This window comes from Rhinopithecus roxellana, chromosome 11 (genome assembly GCF_007565055.1).
Source record: "Rhinopithecus roxellana isolate Shanxi Qingling chromosome 11, ASM756505v1, whole genome shotgun sequence".
Lineage (NCBI taxonomy): Eukaryota > Metazoa > Chordata > Mammalia > Primates > Cercopithecidae > Rhinopithecus > Rhinopithecus roxellana.
The window spans coordinates 108,766,250-108,790,368 of record NC_044559.1 but is presented as its reverse complement, the minus strand read 5'-3'; the positions used below and the strand labels follow the sequence as shown (position 1 = coordinate 108,790,368).

At 42.6% G+C, this 24,119-nt stretch overlaps 1 protein-coding gene across 4 annotated transcripts in view; it reads right to left on the bottom strand.

Annotated features, from left to right (window-relative positions):
* The window catches only part of PRTFDC1 (phosphoribosyl transferase domain containing 1), a 114,274-nt gene that overhangs the window by 20,038 nt on the left and 70,117 nt on the right, over nt 1-24,119 (bottom strand). For all 4 annotated transcript variants that reach the window (XR_004060144.1, XM_010356250.2, XM_010356251.2 and 1 more), the window contains one exon: nt 2,598-2,663. Coding sequence is in view for 3 of the 4 variants with exons in the window: in XM_010356250.2 (XP_010354552.2) it covers nt 2,598-2,663 (66 nt within the window). In the remaining variant the exon portion in view is untranslated. The remainder of the gene's footprint in view (nt 1-2,597; nt 2,664-24,119) is intronic.

Sequence of the window (24,119 nt, the reverse complement as noted above, 5' to 3'; positions counted from 1 at the left end):
ATTTAAGTTTCCCAAGCGCAGTGACAACTAATGATTTTTATTACCTATCGAATAGGAACAAATGGATTTTAATAGTTCCCCTATAGCTGAAAAACTCCACAAACAATATGTTGCCTCTACCTACATGATCCATTGACTCATGCCAGAAATACTTTCTGAAATGCTTACGACTGTGATGTTCAAACTGGGCTCTGGCTACTTCTGGTGGTTATTTGGTGTTATGCCAAGACACATTGGAAGGCCTTTATCTTTTTTAAGGAAAAGGAAATTTTAAATGCTAAGTGAAATTTTTTTCACTGTTCCACCTCAGCTGTGTTGCATTCACTTCCTCAGTCCCCCTTAAGTCTCCTGTGAGGAAGCCCTCCTGCCTCAACAAAGAGGGCGCCCTTCCCTCACTCAGCACCTTTCTCTCTGCCTCTCAACTTAACCAGCTGGTGGGTGTGTCTTGGGTGTGACCAGGTGGGTTTATTTACCATTTCCCTCTGCCCTGTCCTCTCTTCCCCCAAATTAATCGAAGACTTCTTTCTAATTTCCACATAAGAGGACCATCCACTTGTTCAGTCACCAAATATTTATTCCAATTTGTTATGGACCAGGTATGGTCTCTGCCCACTGCATGCTGACTTCCTGGTGGGGCAGACAGGCAAATAAAAAGCCCTAAGGTAAACATTGCAACTTGTGGAAAGGACTCTAGTGGAAACAAGGTATGGATATAGAGATTATTATAATTATTTTTTAAGGGACAGAGTCTTGTTCTGTCGCCCAGGCTGGAGTGCACTGGTGCGATCATAGCTCACTGCAGCCTTAACTCTTGGGCTTAAGTGATCCTCCTCCTCAGCCTCCTGAGTAGCTGGGATTACAGGTGTGCACCACCATACCTGGCTCATTTTCCATTTTCGTATTTTTAGGAGAGACAGGGTTTTGCTATTTCGGCCTGGCAGGTCTCAAACTCCAGACCTCAAATGAACTGCCCACCTCGGCCTCTGAGAGTGCTGGGATTACAGGCATGAGCCACTATGCCCCGCCGTCTATGTGCAAATTTCTTCTTGGCATTCATTTAGAAATCTTAGAGTTGTCACTTTGACAGACTCCACAGCAAAAGCACAAGGTTAACAATTTCTTTTGTGTAAGTAAACCTGTAAGGCAATGTCCTACAATAAAATCCTAAAATGACGTGTTAAAGACCACTCCAGGGTCGTTAAAACTTATGAATTTCTGGAAATTACTTTTAGTATTTTAGCTTTCTAGGATGTTGTTTCCGGTACCAATGTAACAGTAACATCAAATGGTGGCTTAGTGATGCATTAACATCAACAGGTTAATTCCAATTTTTATGGAACACAATTTACTGCCGGATAGCCATTTAACACATAGATCTACTATGCTGTCTTCAGAGTAGAGGGAAGTATGCTGATTTTTAGTCAGAGTCCTTGTGGCTCCACTTTGGGCGGCCAAAGCAGGTGGATCACTTGAGGTCAGGAGTTTGAGACCAGCCTGTCCAATGTGGTGAAACCCCATCTCTACTAAAAATACAAAAATTACCCGGGCATGGTGGCAGGTGCCTGTAATCCCAGCTACTTGGGAGGCTGAGGCAGGGGAATCATTTGAAACCAGGAGGTGGAGGTTGCAGTGAGCTGAGATCATGCCACTGCACTCCAACCTAGGGACAGAGTGAGACTCTGTCTAAAAAAAAAGTCCTTGTGGCTCTATAGTGATCCTAAGATTATTACACATATTTTTATTAAATGTGGCTGCTATTTTTTTCCTACCCAGGCATTGCATAACAATAACAACCACAAGTATGAGAGATTAAGCTTGTGTAATAGACTAATCCATTTTACTTAGAAAGCCAAGCTGTTCAGGGATAAGGGATACAAGCTAGGTCAGTACGGCTGAACAAAAACAAATTCCGGATTGCTTTTATTCAGTGCAAACCTGCATTTCAAGTAACATTCCACGAACATCCTTTTCGTTAGGAAATAACCCTTCTTTCCAGTTTATGTATTTATGTCAGAATCTAAACAGTCTTTTCACTTCATTATTAAGCACTGGCAGATTTGGAACTCCAAGTTAAAACTGGAGGTGTTCTTCCTATTATCTAATAGTTTACATTCTTTTTAATAGAAAAAAAGGCAAAGTGCTGAAAATGCGCTCTGAAGAGGTCCTTTTCTCGTCCCTCCCAAGATTTTGTACATGTCAATGAACCTGTGTAAATGTCTTACTGAAGAGCCTAGGTGCGGAGGATGAATGAGAAAAAAAAGGCAGATGAATAAATAAAGGGAAAGCTTCCTTTTCAGAAGGTGCCTGGAAAGATGAGTAGAAAAGGATTAGAACAAGGTGGGCAAAGGGGTTTTGCTGTCTGAAATAAGATTGGAAGGAAGCTTGGAGAAGAAAGATTTGGTCTGCATGGTGTCTTGGAAGCATTCTAAAAAGAGTGTTTTAGAAAGGGGAGATCATTAAAAGGATTCACACAGCCATTTGTATGAATTGGAAAACCCGGGAGAGTGTCTGAAATGTCCTGTGAGTGCTGACCTGAAATGCAGGTCACCGATGCCCCTAGACATCAATGCAGTCTGAGCACAGTTACATTAACAAACCTTTCCAGCCAGTGTTGAAAGATCATCGCCTCCGATTATCTGCATCTCACCCATGGACTGGTCATTCTGCAAAAAAGGAGAAAAAAAAGGGAGACAATTTTACCACACAAGAAAACCTTTAAAGCACATTTTCCTGTCTACCCAGTTAGTGGCCGGAATGTGCCTTACAAATATAGCACAAATAGCTAATAGGGATTCATGGTTGCCTGTGGTTACCAAGAGCCACGCTCCTGCTACTGCCCTTGAGACAAAGCTTTCTAATGGCTGGTGGGGAGAGGGTGGGTGTGCAGGGGGAATGGGAGAGTGGAGAGAGGACAGACAAATCTAACATGAAGCAAAACACTCTGGAAGGTGCCTGAGCCTATCCTGGAGCAGAGAGAACTGGAGAAGACAGTCATACTCCTGTGCTTCGCCTACCTAGGGGTGGACCGAGTATGTGTCAGCTTTGCCACCAAGCCCTGATTAAAGATCTGCAGTGGAGAACAGTCAGGTTCTGGTTTCCTAAGAGACTGGAGGCCTCCTCTACTCCCCACCATCGGAGATCCGGCCCCTCATCTGACATCCAGAGCAATTCTAACAGGCCATGAATCAAGAAGTACTGTACGTAGACCTTCTGACATGAATGATGAGGCCTCAGACAATTTCTGCAGTCCTAAGAATGTGACACTCAGAACTATATGTGTGTGTATATATATATACACAAAATATATATAATATACAAAATATGTATACAAAATACATATATACAAAATATATATGCACGTGTGTGTGTGTGTGTATGTGTGTGTGTATATATGTGTGTGTGTGTGTATATATGTGTGTGTGTATATATATATATATTTTTTTTTTTTTTTGAGGCAGGGTCTCAGTTTTGCCCAAGCTGGAGTGCAGTGGCATGATCACAGCTCATTGCATCCTCAATCTCCCAGGCTCAAGCAATCCTCCCATCTCGGCTTCCCAAGTAGCTGAGACTACAGACAGGCACATACCACAGTGCCTGGCTAATTTTTTTTCTTAATTTATTTTTATTTTTAGTAGAGAAAAGGTCTTGGTATGTTGTCCAGGCTGTTCTTGAACTCTTGAGCCCAAGTGATTCTCCTGTCTTGGCCTCCCAAAGTGCTGGGATTATAGAGAGGAATCACCATGGCTGGCCTTAGAACCATATTTAGAAGACTTTTTATTGAAATCATGTTAGAGTTTATGATCATTTACTTTCATCATGTTTATGTATGGTATATTATCCTGCCTAATGAAACCTCACAAAACAAACAAACAAGATGGATTGTTACATAGTGACCATCATAATAGAATGACACAGAGGCAAAACAAGAAACAGAACCAGCCACTTGTCTCCCAGCCTCATGACAGACCCACATTAAAGGAAGCAAAGCCAATATATTCAGGCAGTCTGTTTCATGACCAAGCAAGAATGCTGTGATGTTGCAATCCCTTGATTCTAACAATAACCTTGGGGAGAAAAAGACAATCTAGGCACCATATGTGCTACATGCTGAACCAGGAAACGTCTTTAGTTACTGCTGTGGACAGCTGTCACTTTTGCTAGCTCAGCATCTTCCTCTTTTATCCTAGCAAAGAGGACCTCCCTCTTCCTGGGGGGAGTCCATTCTGCACGGTTCAGGTAGGGCCAGGCCTTCACAGTGCAGGCCAACCAACTGGGCCTGAAGCTATATCCAACCTCAGACTTTCCAGCTACTCAAGCCAATTCCCTTAGGAATTTTCTTGGGCTGGTTTGAATCGGATTCTCTCACCTAGAGGTACAGTTACTTTGTTATGGAGTTGGTCATCTGGGAAGGGAAAAAGCAGCCAAACCACCAACCAGTAGGACAGATTTGCCAATGAAAAACACCTTTTGTCTTTTTACCTTGCTGCTCAAATGAAAAAAAAAAGACCTTAAAATTTTTTACTTTTTAAATTTTTTTTAAGAGACAGGGTCTCACTCTGTCACTTAGGCTGGAGAGCAGTGTTGCAATCATAGTTCACTGCTGCCTGAAACTCCTGGGCTCAAGTGATCCTACTGCTTTAGCCTCTCAAGTAGCTGGGACTACAGGTGTGCACCACCACGCCTAGCCAAATGTATTTTTACTTCTGCGTGGTAAAGCATTCACTCCTTACCATGGATGGTTGGAGGGAGCACAGGCAGACAAGGAGAGAGGCTTCACACACTAGCTCACCCTAAAAGTGGCCCACTAAGTTAGATAAACCCAGTTATTTTATTCTTATGGGAACTGATATCAAAAGGAGAAATATGAAAGGATATTCAGAATTTACAGATGTTTCGTTGTTTTTGTACATTTATCATCAGATATTCACAAGTAGTCATGATAGTGGTTTTTTTGACTTGTCAAAAATGTCAAAGGAGAAAATTTTCTTGTCACTGCTAGAGGTGCTGAAATAGAGGAATTAATATAGGAAGAATTTCTGCATGTTAGACTTAAATATGTTAATAGCAGCAGGGAGAATAAAATTTTGGTACTTCCAGGGGAGTGGGTTATACAGAATTGAATACAATTACTAAACCACAAAGTTTAATGTAACCAGTGAGATTTATAGTCTGTCAGATCAGAGTAAATTTCACAATAATTCTACATTTTCATCTTCATTCTATTGATTGAAACCAAAAACCAAAAAAATCAGATAACTAAATAATGTGCTAAAAGTCATAGAGTATGTTGCCAAGCAAGTGTTACTTAAAAATTTCTTACTTCTTCCAAGTGTATAAAAATTTTTTTTTTTTAAATTTTTAATTGACCAACAATTACTGTATATATTTGATATGATTAGGCTGTGTCTCCACCCAGATCTCATCTTGAACTGTAGTTCTCATAATCCCTACGTGTCATGGGGAGGGACCCAGCGGGAGGTAAATGAGTCATGGCGGCAGTTACCTTCATGCTGTTCTCATGACAATGAGTGAGTTCTCACGAGATCTGATGGTTTTATTAGGAGGCATTTCCCCCGCTTCGTTCTGCACTTCTCCTTCCTGCCATCATGTGAAGAAGGGCATGTTTGCTTCTCCTTCCGCCATGATTGTAGGTTTCCTGAGGCTTTCCTAGCCCTGTGGAACTGTGAATCAATTAAGCCTCTTTCCTCTATAAATTAACGAGTCTCGGGTATGTGTTGTTATTAGCAGCATGAGAATGGACTAATACAATATTTATGAGGTACAATGTGATGTTACGATATATTTCTGCATTGTGGAATGATCAGATAAGGCTAATTACGATATCCATCACTTCAAATATTTATCATTTCTTGTGTTGAGAACATTTAAAATCCTCTTTTAGCTATTTTGAAATATATATTAATTATAGTCTCTGTGCTGTGCAACAGAACACCAGAACTTATTCCTCCTATCTATCTGTAACTTTGCATCCACTGACCAACCTCTCCCTTTTCCCCATTCTCACCTGCTGCCCCCAGCCTCTGGTAAGCACCATTCTATTCTCTACTTCTGTGAGTTCAACTTTTTTTTTTACACATATAAATGTAGTTATATGGTATTTATCACTCGGTGCCTGGCTTATTTCACTCAGCATAATGTTCTCAGTCCATTCATGTATATACATGTTTTTAATATTAGATTTGTCCTTAATTCATCTGGAATTTATATCTTCCAAGTGGGTATATTGTCAATTGTTACAATATGATTTATTGAATTATTATTTTTCCCTACTGGTTTGAAACATCATTTTGATCATATCTATCATTCTCTCTCTCTTTTTTTTTTTATTATACTTTAAGTTCTAGGGTACATGTGCATAACGTGCAGGTTTCTTACATATGTATACTTGTGCCATGTTGGTGTGCTGCACCCATCAACTCGTCAGCACCCATCAATTCATCATTTATATCATGTATAACTCCCAATGCAATCCCTCCCCCCTCCCCCCTCCCCATGATAGGCCCCAGTGTGTGATGTTCCCCTTCCCGAGTCCAAGTGATCTCATTGTTCAGTTCCCACCTATGAGTGAGAACATGCGGTGTTTGGTTTTCTCTTCTTGTGATAGTTTGCTAAGAATGATGGTTTCCAGCTGCATCCATGTCCCTACAAAGGACGCAAACTCATCCTTTTTTATGGCTGCATAGTATTCCATGGTGTATATGTGCCACATTTTCTTAATCCAGTCTGTCACAGATGGACATTTGGGTTGATTCCAAGTCTTTGCTATTGTGAATAGTGCCGCAATAAACATACGTGTGCATGTGTCTTTGTAGTAGAATAATTTATAATCCTTTGGGTATATACCCAGTAGTGGGATGGTTGGGTCATATGGTACATCTAGTTCTAGATCCTTGAGGAATTGCCATACTGTTTTCCATAATGGTTGAACTAGTTTACAATCCCACCAACAGTGTAGAAGTGTTCCTATTTCTCCACATCCTCTCCAACACCTGTTGTTTCCTGACTTTTTAATGATTGCCATTCTAACTGGTGTGAGATGGTATCTCATTGTGGTTTTGATTTGCATTTCTCTGATGGCGAGTGATGATGAGCATTTTTTCATGTGTCTGTTGGCTGTATGAATGTCTTCTTTTGAGAAATGTCTGTTCATATCCTTTGTCCACTTTTTGATGGGGTTGTTTGTTTTTTTCTTGTATATTTGTTTGAGTTCTTTGTAGATTCTGGATATTAGCCCTTTGTCAGATGAGTAGATTGCAAAAATTTTCTCCCATTCTGTAGGTTGCCTGTTCACTCTGGTGGTAGTTTCTTTTGCTGTGCAGAAGCTCTTTAGTTTAATTAGATCCCATTTGTCAATTTTGGCTTTTGCAGCTGTTGCTTTTGGCGTTTTAGACATGAAGTCCTTGCCCATGCCTATGTCCTGAATGGTACTACCTAGATTTTCTTCTAGGGTTTTTATGGTATTAGGTCTAACATTTAAGTCTCTAATCCACCTTGAATTAATCTTCGTATAAGGAGTAAGGAAAGGATCCAGTTTCAGCTTTCTACTTATGGCTAGCCAATTTTCCCAGCACCATTTATTAAATAGGGAATCCTTTCCCCATTTCTTGTTTCTCTCAGGTTTGTCAAAGATCAGATGGCTGTAGATGTGTGGTATTATTTCTGAGGACTCTGTTCTGTTCCATTGGTCTATATCTCTGTTTTGGTACCAGTACCATGCTGTTTTGGTTATTGTAGCCTTGTAGTATAGTTTGAAGTCAGGTAGCGTGACGCCTCCAGCTTTGTCCTTTTGACTTAGGATTGTCTTGGCAATGTGGGCTCTTTTTTGGTTCCATATGAACTTTAAAGCAGTTTTTTCCAATTCTGTGAAGAAAGTCATTGGTAGCTTGATGGGGATGGCATTGAATCTATAAATAACCTTGGGGAGTATGGCCATTTTCACGATATTGATTCTTCCTATCCATGAGCATGGTATGTTCTTCCATTTGTTTGTGTCCTCTTTGATTTCACTGAGCAGTGGTTTGTAGTTCTCCTTGAAGAGGTCCTTGACATCCCGTGTAAGTTGGATTCCTAGGTATTTTATTCTCTTTGAAGCAATTGTGAATGGAAGTTCATTCCTGATTTGGCTCTCTGGTTGTCTGTTACTGGTGTATAAGAATGCTTGTGATTTTTGCACATTAATTTTGTATCCTGAGACTTTGCTGAAGTTGCTTATCAGCTTAAGGAGCTTTTGAGCTGAGACGATGGGGTTTTCTAAATATACAATCATGTCATCTGCAAACAGGGACAATTTGACTTCTTCTTTTCCTAACTGGATACCCTTGATTTCTTTCTCTTGCCTGATTGCCCTAGCCAGAACTTCCAACACTATGTTGAATAGGAGTGGTGAGAGAGGGCATCCCTGTCTTGTGCCAGTTTTCAAAGGGAATTTTTCCAGTTTTTGCCCATTCAGTATGATATTAGCTGTGGGTTTGTCATAAATAGCTCTTATTATTTTGAGGTACGTTCCATCAATACCGAATTTATTGAGCGTTTTTAGCATGAAGGGCTGTTGAATTTTGTCAAAAGCCGTTTCTGCATCTATTGAGATAATCATGTGGTTCTTGTCTTTGGTTCTGTTTATATGCTGGATTACGTTGATTGATTTGTGAATGTTGAACCAGCCTTGCATCCCAGGGATGAAGCCCACTTGATCATGATGGATAAGCTTTTTGATGTGCTGCTGAATCCGGTTTGCCAGTATTTTATTGAGGATTTTTGCATTGATGTTCATCAGGGATATTGGTCTAAAATTCTCTTTTTTTGTTGTGTCTCTGCCAGGCTTTGGTATCAGGATGATGTTGGCCTCATAAAATGAGTTAGGGAGGATTCCCTCTTTCTCTATTGATTGGAATAGTTTCAGAAGGAGTGGTACCAGCTCCTCCTTGTACCTCTGGTAGAATTCAGCTGTGAATCCATCTGGTCCTGGACTTTTTTTGGTGGGTAGGCTATTAATTATTGCCTCAATTTCATAGCCTGCTATTGGTCTATTCAGGGATTCAACTTCTTCCTGGTTTAGTCTTGGGAGAGTGTAAGTGTCCAGGAAATTATCCATTTCTTCTAGATTTTCTAGTTGATTTGCGTAGAGGTGTTTATAGTATTCTCTGATGGTAGTTTGTATTTCTGTGGGGTCGGTGATGATATCCCCTTTATCATTTTTTATTGCGTCTATTTGATTCCTCTCTCTTTTCTTCTTTATTAGTCTTGCTAGTGGTCTGTCAATTTTGTTGATCTTTTCAGAAAACCAACTCCTGGATTCATTGATTTTTTGGAGGGTTTTTGTGTCTCTATCTCCTTCAGTTCTGCTCTGATCTTAGTTATTTCTTGCCTTCTGCTAGCTTTTGAATGTGTTTGCTCTTGCCTCTCTAGTTCTTTTAATTGTGATGTTAGAGTGTCAATTTTAGATCTTTCCTGCTTTCTCCTGTGGGCATTTAGTGCTATAAATTTCCCTCTACACACTGCTTTAAATGTGTCCCAGAGATTCTGGTATGTTGTATCTTTGTTCTCATTGGTTTCCAAGAACATCTTTATTTCTGCTTTCATTTCGTTATGTACCCAGTAGTCATTCAGGAGCAGGTTGTTCAGTTTCCATGTAGTGGAGTGGTTTTGATTGAGTTTCTTAGTCCTGAGTTCTAGTTTGATTGCACTGTGGTCTGAGAGACAGTTTGTTATAATTTCTGTTCTTATACATTTGCTGAGGAGTGCTTTACTTCCAATTATGTGGTCAATTTTGGAATAAGTGCGATGTGGTGCTGAGAAGAATGTATATTCTGTTGATTTGGGGTGGAGAGTTCTATAGATGTCTATTAGGTCTGCTTGGTGCAGAGATGAGTTCAATTCCTGGATATCCTTGTTAACTTTCTGTCTCGTTGATCTGTCTAATGTTGACAGTGGAGTGTTGAAGTCTCCCATTATTATTGTATGGGAGTCCAAGTCTCTTTGTAAGTCTCTAAGGACTTGCTTAATGAATCTGGGTGCTCCTGTATTGGGTGCATATATATTTAGGATAGTTAGGTCTTCCTGTTGAATTGATCCCTTTACCATTATGTAATGGCCTTCTTTGTCTCTTTTGATCTTTGATGGTTTACAGTCTGTTTTTTCAGAGATTAGGATTGCAACCCCTGCTTTTTTTTGTTCTCCATTTGCTTGGTAGATCTTCCTCCATCCCTTTATTTTGAGCCTATGTATGTCTCTGCATATGAGATGGGTCTCCTGAATACAGCAGACTGATGGGTCTTGACTCTTTATCCAGTTTGCCAGTCTGTGTCTTTTCATTGGAGCATTTAGTCCATTTACATTTAAGGTTAATATTGTTATGTGTGAACTTGATCCTGCCATTATGATATTAACTGGTTATTTTGCTCGTTAGTTGATGCAGTTTCTTCCTAGCCTCGATGGTCTTTACATTTTGGCATGTTTTTGCAATGGCTGGTACCGGTTGTTCCTTTCCATGTTTAGGGCTTCCTTCAGGGTCTCTTGTAAGGCAGGCCTGGTGGTGACAAAATCTCTAAGCATTTGCTTATCTGTAAAGGATTTTATTTCTCCTTCACTTATGAAACTTGGTTTGGCTGGATATGAAATTCTGGGTTTAAAATTCTTTTCTTTAAGAACGTTGAATATTGGCCCCCACTCTCTTCTGGCTTGTAGAGTTTCTGCCGAGAGATCTGCTGTTAGTCTGATGGGCTTCCCTTTGTGGGTAACCCGACCTTTCTCTCTGGCTGCCCTTAACATTTTTTCCTTCATTTCAACTTTGGTGAATCTGGCAATTATGTGTCTTGGAGTTGCTCTTCTCGAGGAGTAACTTTGTGGTGCTCTCTGTATTTCCTGAATTTGAATGTTGGCCTGCCCTACTAGGTTGGGGAAGTTCTCCTGGATGATATCCTGAAGAGCGTTTTCCAACTTGGTTCCATTTTCCCCCTTACTTTCAGGCACCCCAATCAGACGTAGATTTGGTCTTTTTACATAATCCCATACTTCTTGCAGGCTTTGTTCATTTCTTTTTCTTCTTTTTTCTTTTGGTTTCTCTTCTCACTTCATTTCATTCATTTGATCCTCAATCACTGATACTTTCTTCCAGTTGATCGAGTCGGTTACTGAAGCTTGTTCATTTGTCACGTATTTGTCGTGTCACGGTTTTCTTCTCTGTCATTTCGTGTATGACCTTCTCTGCATTAATTAGTCTAGCTGTCAATTCTTCCACTCTTTTTTCAAGATTTTTAGTTTCTTTGCGCTGGGTACGTAATTCCTCCTTTAGCTCTGAGAAGTTTGATGGACTGAAGCCTTCTTCTCTCATTTCGTCAAAGTCATTCTCTGACCAGCTTTGATCCGTTGCTGGCGATGGGCTGTGCTCTTTTGCAGGGGGAGATGCGCTCTTATTTTTTGAATTTCCAGCTTTTCTGCCCTGCTTTTTCCCCATCTTTGTGGTTTTATCTGTCTCTGGTCTTTGATGATGGTGACGTACTGATGGGGTTTTGGTATAGGTGTCCTTCCTGTTTGATAGTTTTCCTTCTGACAGTCAGGACCCTCAGCTGTAGGTCTGTTGGAGATTGCTTGAGGTCCACTCCAGACCCTGTTTGCCTGGGTATCAGCAGCAGAGGTTGCAGAAGATAGAATACTGCTGAACAGCAAGTGTACCTGTCTGATTCTTACTTTGGAAGCTTCCTCTCAGGGGTGTACTCCACCCTGTGAGGTGTGGGGTGTCAGACTGCCCCTAGTGGGGGATGTCTCCCAGTTGGGCTACTCAGGGTTCAGGGACCCACTTGAGCAGGCAGTCTGTCCGTTCTCAGATCTCAACCACCGTGTTGGGAGATCCACTGCTCTCTTCAAAGCTGTCAGACAGAGATGTTTGCGTCTGCAGAGGTTCTGCTGCCTTTTTGTTGTTGTTGTTTTTTTTTTAGCTGTGCCCTGTCCCCAGAGGTGGAGTCTACAGAGACAGGCAGGTTTCCTTGAGCTGCTGTGAGCTCCACCCAGTTCGAGCTTCCCAGCGGCTTTGTTTACCTACTTAAGCCTCAGCAATGGCGGGCGCCCCCCCACCAGCCTCGCTGCTGCCTTGCGGTTAGATCGCAGACTGCTGTGTTAGCAATGAAGGAGGCTCCATGGCCGTGGGACCCTCCCGGCCAGGTGTGGGATATATTCTTCTGGTGTGCCCGTTTGCTTAAAGCGCAATATTGGGGTGGGAGTTACCCGATTTTCCAGGTGTTGTGTGTCTCAGTTCCCCTTGCTAGGAAAAGGGATTCCCTTCCCCCTTGCGCTTCCCAGGTGAGGCGATGCCTCGCCCTGCTTCAGCTCTCGCTGGTCGGGCTGCAGCAGCTGACCAGCACCGATTGTCCGGCACTCCCTAGTGAGATGACCCCAGTACCTCAGTTGAAAATGCAGAAATCACCGGTCTTCTGTGTCGCTCTCGCTGGGAGTTGGAGACTGGAGCTGTTCCTATTCGGCCATCTTGCTCCGTCCCCTCCATATCTATCATTCTCATATGTAAGGGTCAGTTTCTGTATTTTTCTAATCTAACACATCTATATAAACATTAATTAATCTAACATGTCCAGTTCATTAATCTAACTTATCTATTTCCATCACCCAAATCATATTGTTATAATTCTCACAGTTGTTTTCTTTTTCTTTTTTCTTTTTTTTTTTTTCAGATACAGTGTCCTGTTCTGTCACCCAGGCTGGAGTGCACCCTCGAACTCCTGGCTGCCAGCGATCCTCCTGCCTTGGCCTCCCAAAGTGCTAGGATTATAGGTGTGAGCCACCACGCCTGGCCTTATTATAGCTTTTTAGTGTGTTTTAATATTTGGTAGGACAAGTCCACTTTTTAGTTCTTTTTAACAATTGCCTTGAGGCTGAGGGTGGTGGCTCATGCCTGCAGAGGCAGGCACTTTGGGAGGCTGAGGCAGGAGGATTGCTTGAGCCCAGGAGTTTGAGACCAGCCTGGGCAACATAGTGAGATCAACATTTTTACCAAAACAAAACAAAAAACCCCATAAACCCAAAACTGTCTTGGTAATTTTGTACATTTTCTTTTTTCCTGTCTGGTGGGTTCTACAAAGATCAACTGAATTAATGCACGTGGAACATTTAGAACAGAACCCAGCACATGGTTAGCATTCCGTAAATGCTAGACAGGATTAATTTCTTTTTTAAAAATTGTATGGCCAGGGGCTGTGGCTCACACCTGTAATCCCAGCACTTTGGGAGGCTGAAGCAGGAGTTCAAGATCAGCCTGACCAATATGGTGAAACCCCATCTCTACTAAAAATACAAAAATGAGCCAGGTATGGTGGTGCATACCTGTAGTCCCAGCTACTCGGGAAGCTGAGGCAGGAGAATCACTTGAACTTGGAAGGTGGAGGTTGCAGTGAGCCAAGGTCACGCCACTGCACTCCAGCCTGGGTTAACGAACGAGACTCCATCTCAAAAAAAAAATTTGTATTATTATTTATTTTATTTTATTTTTTATAGAGATGAAGTCTCACTGTATTGCCCAGGCTGTTCTCGAACTCCTGGCCCCAAGCAATCCTCCCACTTCAGTCTCCCAATTTCTTTTTCTTCTTTCCCCCAACCCCCGACCCTGACTCAGCCCCTGAGGAAATGGCTATTCCTCAGTCCTCCACTGGTACACTGGAGTCTAGAGCTCCCCTGGTTTACACACTCCAGAAAAATAAGCCTTTTATTTCCCACTGGGATGATGAAGGAAACTTAGAAGTTCAGGTTCTCCACTCAAAGGCTTTCAACAACCTTGTTCTTTTCATTCCATTCCTTCCTCACTCCACCTTCTAAAAACCTACTCCTGAGCCCTTCAGAAATTTGTGGCACGACCCCCCTACTTCTCACTGTTGGTCTCCTCCACAGGCATTTTGATGTTCATTTTCTCTATTTGGCTGAGTCAGTGCTCTTCCTTGATCAGGCACGTACCACCATGCCTGGCTAATTTTTTTTTTTCAGTAGAGATTGGGTCTCACTATTTTGCTCAAGCTGGTCTTGAGCGACTGGGCTACAGTGATCCTCCTGCCTCAGCCTCCCAATCACTGGGATTAGAGCCGTGAGCTCTCCCCACCAGGCCTAACCATGATATTTTTCTAATGGTTCAAAATCATCCTATATCTCTTGGATTGATGTTTGTGTGTTTTTAATGAACGTCACTGGTTTGAAGAAAGATGAACAATCCCAAATAAAATATTACAAGTAAGACTAGTCTATTGTTTTATTTTCTTTTGCTACCTTTGTGTATTTTTAAAGCAAAGTTATGCCAGCTTCATATAAAAAGTTGGTTTTTCTATGACCTAGAAGATTCTGTATATAAATGGATTTAGCTGTTTTGCTAATGTTCAGTAGAGCTCAGAATAAATTTTATTTTATTTTATTTTAGAGACAGAGTCTTGCTCTGTCGCACAGGCTGGAGTGCAGTGGTACAATCTCGGCTCACTGCAACCTCCACCTCCCCAGTTCAAGCAATTCTCCCACTTCACCCTCCCGAGTAGCTGGGATTACAGGTGTGCACCACCATGATGGGCTAATTTTTGTATTTTTAGTAGAGACGGGGTTTTGCCATGTTGGTCAGGCTGGTCTCGAACTCCTGGCCTCAAGCAATCTGCCTGCCTCAGCCTCCCAAAGTGCTGGGATTACATGCGTGAGCCACTGTGCCTGGCCAGAATAGGTATTATTTAATCTCCAATTTGCAAATGAAGAAACAGAGACAATAAGAGTTTAAGAAACTTTCACAAAGAGGGCTGGGCATGGTGGCTCACGCATGTAATCCCACGCCTGTAATCCCGGCCTTTGGGAGGCCGAGGTGGGTGGATCACTTGAGGTCAGGAGTTCAAGACCAGCATGGCCAACATGGTGAAACCCCATCTCTACTAAAAATACAAAAAGTAGCCGGGTATGGTGGCACGTGCCTGCAATTCCAGCTACTTGGGAAGCTGAGGTGGGAGAATCGCTTGAACCTGGGAGGTGGAGGTTGTAGTGAGCCAAGATTGCACCACTGCACTTCAGCCTGGGTGACAGAGTGAGACTGTCCAAAAAAAAAAAAAAAAAAAAAAAACTTTCCCAAAGAGGTGCTGCTAGTAAGTGAATGAGTCCAGTTCAATCCTAGATTCACCTGACTCCACAACATTCTGGTGTAGCCCCTGGCCCTCCCCAGTATTCCTGGGGGAAAGAAGCACATCGTGGGTGCTCCCTGGAGAGAAACACCAAGGGGTACAGGATCTGGCTGCATCAGTGAAGTCAGAGGCATAAGCTGAAATGGACAGGAGAAATCAACATCTCCGTAGGAACGCTGGTGGCAGAGGACGTGTGGATTTACTCAAATACAAAAGAAAACCTCTGACCTATGGTTACGCATCTTTGGAAAAACTATTTTGGAAATGTTAGGTGACCTGGTCTCTAGGTACTCCACACAGCATGTCAGATAGCGCAGCAGGGGAGACGATTCCTCACCAAACAGACAATTTGGACTGCTTTAAGAACGTTCAGGAAAAAAACAAACTGAGGAAGAATAAATATCCTAAATATCCTGTCCTTCTGAGGAACCAGAAGAGGAAAAGTAAAGAAAATAAACAAACAAGAGAACCACTCTCTAAGCCATTCATTTCAAGAGTCAGAGCGCAACTTGCTTCAAAATCTCTACACAAAGGCTGTCTCAATATTTTCCGCCCCCACAGAGGCCTTAACTTTGCTTTTCCCCTTCTTTCATCCTAATCCTTCCTCTCAGCTATTCTCCTGTGCTCAGAGAGGTCGCTGATACTCTATCAAATGGACAGAGATGCAAAACAGAGTCAGAAACATTTCATTGTAAGAAGATTTAATGATCAAGCTGGAGAGCTCCTAATTAAAATGTTGCAAATGGCTCGAATTGATTTTTTTTCAAAACGCTGAGCATTTGATACCAGCTCAGATAATAAGGACAGGTGAATTGATTCTAGTATTCCTAGTTTTCCAATCAGTGGTTGATGTGAGATGTGACTTGCAATTGAGTCCCTCAGTCTTTTAAGCTACATGGAGCCAAAGTGGAAGCTGATGCAGAGCTAGGGTCAGTGAAGCTCTCACACCTGTCCCTTGCTTCCACCAGAGCTGTTCTGTCTCTGTTGTATTTACGGAATTTTTTTTTTTTTTTTTTTTTTTGAGATGGGATTTCATTCTTGTTACGCAGGCTGCAGTGCAGTGTTGCAACCTTGGCTCACTGCAACCGCCTCCCGGGATCAAGCGATTCTCCTGCCTCAGCCTCCCAAGTAACTGGGATTACAGGCACATGCCACCATGCCTGGCTGATTTTTGTATTTTTAGTAGAGACAGGGTTTCACTGTGTCAGCTAGGTTGGTCTGGAACTCCTGACCTCAGAGAATCCGCCCGCCTCGGCCTCCCAAAGTGTTGGGATTACAGGAATGAGCCACCGCGCCCGGCTGTATTCACTGAATTCTAAAGAAGACACTGGGGAAGAAATGTTCTGCTATCCAAATGCCCAAAAGTTTGAAAACTATTAGGTCGGTGCAAAAGTAACTGTAGTTTTTGCCTTTTTTCAAATGGCAAGGACAGCAATTACTTTTGCACCAACCTAATATCATGTTAATGTTTTTATCTCTTGAAATCAACTTACCTTCTTTTCAGTCTCCTGTTCATTTAAATACCTATTTGGTGCTTAGATTGTTTTTGTGGAGAAACTCATGCTTTCAATCTCTGTGGGGTGAGTGGGGAGAAAGGAGAATGTGGAGACCAAGCGAACAGGCAGCTGGCGTCTCATGAATTCAGGCACCAGGCTGCCTGGGTTCCAGCCACAGCTCCACTTTTTGTGCAGCAACCTTAAGGAAGTTACCTAACCTTTCAGCGCGTCAGTTTCCCTATGAATAAAAAGAGTATATTCAGAGTTCCTACTTCAGAGGAGCATAGGGAGGATTAAATGAATCAGTACGCATTAAGCACTTAGAAAAGTGCCTGGCATTTTATAATCAATTGTACATAAAGTATGCTCTGTCTTCTTGACATCTGCCTTTAGTATTTTTTTTCTTTTTTTTGAGACAGAGTCTTGCACTGTTGCCCAGGTTGGAGTGCAGTGGCGTGAACTCAGCTCACTGCAACCTCCACCTCCTGGGCTCAAGTGATTCTCCTGCCTCAGCCTCCCAAGTAGCTGGGATTACAGGCTACCAGGCCCGGCTAAATTTTTTGTTGTTGTTGTATTTTTAGTGGAGATGGGGTTTCGCCATGTCTTTAGTCTTGCCTTTAATCTTAAGAAACATGCACATCTGTTTGAGTCTCCTGACATTGGTTTTGTGATTTATTCTTTGTTCATTCACACAGCAGATAATACATACATGTAAGCCATGTCAGCTCTGTGGTTAGGGTTTACTGAGGTGGACTGACGCCATGAGGCACATGGTTAAGAAGGACTGCTGTCCCTCTGGTGCCAATCTATTGATTGGCTACCACCTTGGAAACACACTCATCTGTGTGTTCCTTCGGGGTTTCTCAGTGAACTCCCAGCTCCCGTGCTGCAGTGTCTGATGTTTACAATGAGCCATTGCATGGGCAAAATTTCCATCATTCCACTTTACTGCTTCCTTCCTTCCTTCCTTCCTTCCTTCCTTCCTTCCTTCCTTCCTTCCTTCCTTCCTTCCTTCTTCCTCCCGTTCCTCCTCCCTCCCTCCTCCCTTCCTCTTCCTTCTTTTTCTTTCTTATTTCTTTTTTTTTTTCTTCTTTTTTCCTCCTCCTCCCTCCTTCCTTCCCTTCTCCTTCCTTCCTTCTTCCTTCCTCCTTCTCCTTCCTCTTCGTCTTTCTCACCTCCCTTCCCGCTTTCTTTCCTTTTTTCTTTCTCTCTCTCTTTTTCTATCTTTCTTCTTTTCCTTTCTTCCTTCCTCCCTCTCCCTCCCTCCTTCCTTCTTTCCCTTCCTCTCCTTCTTCCTTCTTTCCTTCCTTCCTTCCTGCCTTCCTTCCTTCCTCTTTCTGTCCTTCCTCCCTCCCTCCCTCCTGCTTTCTTTCCTCTTTTTTCTTTCTCTCGCTCTCTTTTCTTTCTTTCTTTCTTTCTTTCTTTCTTTCTTTCTTTCTTTCTTTCTTTCTTTCTTTCTTTCTTTCTTTTCTTTCTTTCTCTTCCTTCCTTCTTCCTTCCTTCCTTTCTTCTTTCCCTTCCCTTCCTCCCTCCCTCCCTCCTTCTTTCCTTTTCTTTTCTTTTCTTTTCTTTCTTTTGAGACAGAGCCTCACTCTGTCATCCATGTCGGAAACCAGTGGTGCAATCATAGCTTACTGCAGCCTCGAACTCCTGGGCTCAAGCGATCTCCCACTTCAGCCCCGCAAGTAGCTGGGACTACAGATGTGCACCACCACACCCAGATACTTTTTTTACTTTTCTTTTTAGAGACGGGGTCTTACTATGTTGACCAGGCTGCTCTCGAATTCCTGGCCTCAAGTGATCCTCCTGCCTTGGCCTCCCAAAGCACCTGGCCTCACTTTGCTGTTTTCAGCCTTTTTCTCGATGGACAGCAGCCACCTGGAGATCATGCTCTGACCCATGTTTGTGCTTATTGGCTCTCCCTGGACCCATGTTGGTTTTTCTAGAGAGCTATTTACAGTCAGCAGGGCATGGAGTGAACCCGAAACTGCTTTGCAGGATGGAGGTAGAAGATCTGTGGTAGAACACGAGCATGGAGTTCCTGATATTTTTCCAGGTCTGGTTGCATTTTTATCTTGGGAATCAGGTCAACTCCTTTCTATAAATCCACAATTTTAGCTTGTGGGAATTTAAAAAAGAATTCACTACTTGTAAACAAAACAACTTCAATGATCACTCTAGTTCACAGGAAAAGTCAATATTCCACAAATTTTGATAAACATTGTTAATTACCAATTCCTTGTGACCCCTCTCATGATGGCCAATGAACACCGACTGCCGTTTTGCACTGAGAGCCCTGGAGTTCTGGGTACAGGACATGCAGTTTGGTTCTCGGTCTTGGCTAGGCATGGCTCACATCACACTTCTCTATCTCTCTTCAAGTGGGTAAGTCTTATTCTTTCTTCAAGGCTCAGTTTGCGGGACACAGTGGCTCATGTCTATAATCCCAGCACTTGGGGAGGCTGAGGCAGGCGGATCACCTGAGGTCAGGAGTTCAAGACCAGCTTGGCCAACACGGTAAAACCCTGTCTCTACTAAAAATACAAAAATTAGTCAGGTGTGGTGGCAGCTGCCTGTAATCCTAGCTATTAGGGAGGGTGAGGCAGGAGAATCGCTTGAACCCGGGAGGCAGAGGTTGCAGTGAGTCGAGATCTCACCATTGTACTCCAGCCTGGGTGACAGAGCGAGAATCTGCCTAAGGAAAGGAGAAAGGAGAAAGGAGAGGAGAGGACTCAGGCATCATCTCTTCTAGGAAGTTTTTTTCCTGGACTCCCCCTGGCTTCCTCTGCATGGGTGCCCCAATAACACTATGCATATCTGGATGTCAACAAAGCACATTTGACTGAAAGTTTCTGTGAATGTAGCAATTGCCGATGGAATGAAAACTTTTTCAGCATAGAAGCCGACTTTCATCCTAATTGTACCCCCAGTGGCTGGCACGTTGTAGCATTCAGCGTTCGTTGAGCCAGACTGAAAATTATAAGCACGCATGTTAGCTGTATTTTTAATACTTCTTCCCCACCCACTTTAGCCACGAAATGTTGGCAAGCAACACTTCCTGTTATGTCTGAGTGATTCCCACCCAAACTGCATTTCTTTATTCTCATTACTATTATTTTATTATTGCAGTTCCTGAAAAGCCTCCTTAATGTATACTTTTTATTTTTATTTATTTATATTTTTTTAGAGATGGGGCTCTCACTATGTTGCCCAGGCTGGTCTTGGACTCCTGGGCTCAAGCGATCCTCCCACCTCAGCCTCCCAAGTAACTGGGACTACAAGCATGTGCCACCATGCCCTACAACCTCAAAATGTTAAAAAAATAAAAAACCCTAAATGCAAAAGGCCATGCGAATTCTGAACATTGAAAATACAAATATACGAATTCTTGATATTTTAATACCAGTAGTTCATTGGATAATGAGTAAAGGATACATTTTTCAAGTGAAACTAGCAATTTTAGCCAGGAAAAAATTTATATCTATATATATGTAATTACATATATACAAATATGTTTATATATAAACATATATACATAATTTATATATACAAATATTTATATATAAACATATAGAATGTAAATATATCTATTATAATTATAACTAATATAATATAAATATTGTATATCTATGTTCACCTGTACAATTTAGTTCATTTGAAAGTACACATCCATCTTGCATTTCCTGACTTTGGTGTGCCTGACTCTCCAAACGTGATGTGACTTTCTTCTAAGACAAAATGGCTTTCTGTTTAATGACAATGATTAATCACTGCATTGTGATTGGTATTCCACTCCACCCAGTTTCCAAGAGGGGTCCTGGTTAGCTAAGCGTAATCCCCACCACACAGAGAAAGGCGCTTTCCGTTATGAGAAAGAAAGGGAGGATGGGTCAGAAGGAGGGACACAACGATGGGAAGAATCCACAGGCTAATGGGAAGAAAGAAAGGCCACCACGCAAAAGGAAAAAGGGGAGGGGAGAAGGGAATGGATCTTTATTTCAATTTAGTTAGGGACGACCCCAGGAAAGAGGAAACTCAGTTTAAAAACAGATTCAGCCGCATTGCTTTACATGAACTTTGTTTGAAACCTTGAAGCAGGATATCCTTCTGTTTTGAACCTTGGTATGGACTTCTTGTTTTGATTTAAATTATGTTTTTAAATCATGAGGCAGAAGGACAAACACACGGAGCCTCTTGACACATCTGAATGACCCCAAAGACTCCAGCCAAGTTTATGTTTTAAAATGTAGTTGATGATACCCTAGCGGTGATCACTTCTTAAGAGACCATTTTCTTTTTCGTTTTTCTTTCTTTTTCTTTTTTATTTGTTTAGACACAATCTCACTCTGTTGCCCAGGCTGGAGTGCAGTGGTGCAATCTTGGCTCACTGCAACCTCCGTCATCCGGGTTCAAGCGATTCTCCTGCCTCAGCCTCCTGAGTAGCTGGGACTACAGGCATGCACCACCATGTCTGGCCAACTTTTGTATATTTTTATATTTTAGTAGAGATGGGGTTTTGCCATATTGGCCAGGCTGGTTTAGAACTCCTGACCTCAAGTGATCCACCTGCCTCGGCCTTCCAAAGTGCTGGGATTATAGGTGTGAGCCATAGTGCCCAGCCAAGAGACCATTTCCTCCACACAATTATTAAAAAAAAAAAAAAAAAAGGGAAGATTTAGAATTATCACTTAAATAATTCAATGAAAACGATTGTTCAAAAGTAACAACATCTTAAACCAGCTCTCATGAAACTGTTTTAAGATTGCCAGGAGGATGACATGGTGTTGAGGAAGGGCCCAGGGAGAGAAGTGGCAGCAGATTCTGTGCCATGGAGCCATGGAAACTTCTAGAACACTCACCCACCTTCTGACATTTGACTCAATCTATCTTCATTTCCAAGCTACCGTATTTGGGACCAAAAAGTTGAGCTCTGTGTGTCACTTCTCAGCTCAAAATATTTCTGAAGATTCCCATGCCTGCAAAAGTCTGGTTTTGTCATAACAATGGGCAGAGCCACCCGCAAAGCCAGGCAAGAGGAGCCCTGCATATCACAAATACCAAAACACAAAGACATTTATTGTTGCTGTTTTTCTTTTTGGTCTTATAAAGAAGATTTTTAGAAAGCTCTGTAACAGATTGAGGTAATGGAACTATTCAAGAGGACGTGCAGGCTGAAGTAGGCCTCCTCTCCTCTTTGCAGGGTAGAGTTAGGGGCAGTGGTGGAGAAAAGAACAGCCTACCTGGGGAAACACGCAAAGAGAAGGGGATATTGGCCACCCCAAATCACCCAGGGTAGGTGTCTCAGCAGGACGGCCTCCCCAGATGATGACGCTCCCTTCAACCCCTTGACTCAGAAGGTATAGTCTTGGAGGCATCTGAGTTGGAAAAGAGGGACATGGAGGAGAAGGACCTAGGTACCCCAGTGCTCTGAAGAGCTTCCCGAGTCAGGTCCATCCAGGTTTCAGGAGGGTCCTGTCCCTACCTGGGGGCCCTGTCCTCAGCTCATGCCCAGCCTTGCCCAGCAGATACCATGGTCTGCTCAGGCTTGCAGCCTGTAGGGATGAGCCTGGCTCCTTTAGTCAATCTCCAGGTCAAGTGAAAACCTGAGCTTGGCCATGAACAAAACTATCAAGTTTCAAAACCTTAACTATTTGGGCAAAGGGTATGTGGATTGGCCTTTGTATTCTTGTTCTGGGACCCATAAATGTTAGGGGCAAGCCTGACTCTCAGAATCATTTACTGAGCATTTAAATTTACCAAGTGCCTGGCATGTTAGTAAGCACATTACTTACATGAATCCTAACACAGTCCTATGTGGTAGGATCAAGCAATCACACTCCTTAATATTTATCCAAATGAATTGAAAACTTGTCTGCAAAAAAATTACCTAGATGTTTATAGCAGCTTTATTTATTTATTTATTTTGAGGCGGAGTCTCACTCTGTTGCCCAGGCTGGAGTGCAGTGGCATGATCCTGGCTCACAGCAACCTCCGCCTCCCAGGTTCAACTGATTCTCCTGCCTCAGCCTCCTGAGTAGGTGGGATTACAGGTGTGTGCCATCACACCAGGCTAATTTTTTTATTAGTAGAGATGAAGTTTCACCACATTGGCCAGACTGGTCTAAACTCCTGACCTCAAGTGATCTGCCTGCCTTGGCTTCCCAAGTGCTGATTACAGGCATGAGCCACTGCACCTGGCCAGCAGCTTTATTTGTAATTGCTAAACTATGGAGGCAACCCAGAGGTCCTTCAGTAGGTGAATGGATGAATGAACTGTGATGCATCCATGCAATGAATTATTATTCAGTGCAAATAAGAGCTATCAAGCCATAAAAAGACATGAAGAAAACTTAAATGCATATTACTAAGTGAAAGAAGTCAATCTGAAAGGCCACACACTGTAAGGTTCCAACTAAATGACATTCTAGAAAAGGCAAAACTATGGAGACAGTAAAAAATCAGTGGTCGGCAGGGGTTAGGTGGGAGGCAGGAAGAGGCAAAACACAGGATTTTCAGGGCAGTAAAACTGTCTTGTATGATACTGCTCCACTGGATTGATATCATCACACAGATCTAAACTCATAGAATGTACATCACCAACAGTGAACCCTAATGCACACTAAGAACTTTGGGTGATAATGATGTGTTGATGTAGGTTTTCTTGTAACAAATGTTCAACTCTGGCAGGGGATGTTGATAAGCGGGGAGGCTATGTAGGGCTATATGAGAAATCCTGTACCTCCCAGACAGCTTTGCTGTAAAGCTAAAATTACTCTGAAAAATAAAGTCGATTTTAAAAACAAATCTTATGAGGCAGGTAGTAGGTACTGTTATCACCCCAATTTAAGTAACCTTGTTAAATAACTTTGCCCAAGGTCCCACAGCTGGGAAGTCATGTTGCTGGAGCCAGGGTGGAGATTTAACACAAGACCCCATCTTGCTGCAAAGCCTCCACCTGACCAACAGGTTTGGCAGCTTCTCTATTGGCCTGATCACAATCTGCCTTTCAGTGTGACCTGCACTCCACTCCAGTGTGTTCCACTGTGCATGGGTCACTTGTGCAGACTGTGATTCTGTATGTCTGGGGTGGGGCCTAGAGTCTGTGGTCTGTGTTTCCTTCTTCCCCCCCCCCCCCCCCCGCCTTACACTCGGGGTCTCATTATGTTGCCCAAGCTAGAGTGCAATGATGCCATCATAGCTCACTGCAGCCTCGAACTCCTGGGCTCAAGAGATCCTCCTGCCTCAGTCTCCAGAGTAGCTGGGATTGCAGGTGCATGCCACCATGCCCAGCTAGCTTTTTACACATTTCTAACCAGCTCCCAGGTGATGGGGGTGCTGCAGGTCCCCAGGCCACCCTTTGAGTAGCCGGGGTCTATGTTCCACCCACACCAACTTGTGGGCTAAATCTAGTGTGTACCCTGCATTTTACCATCTTTGTATTTTACATCTTTGTATCTTGTTA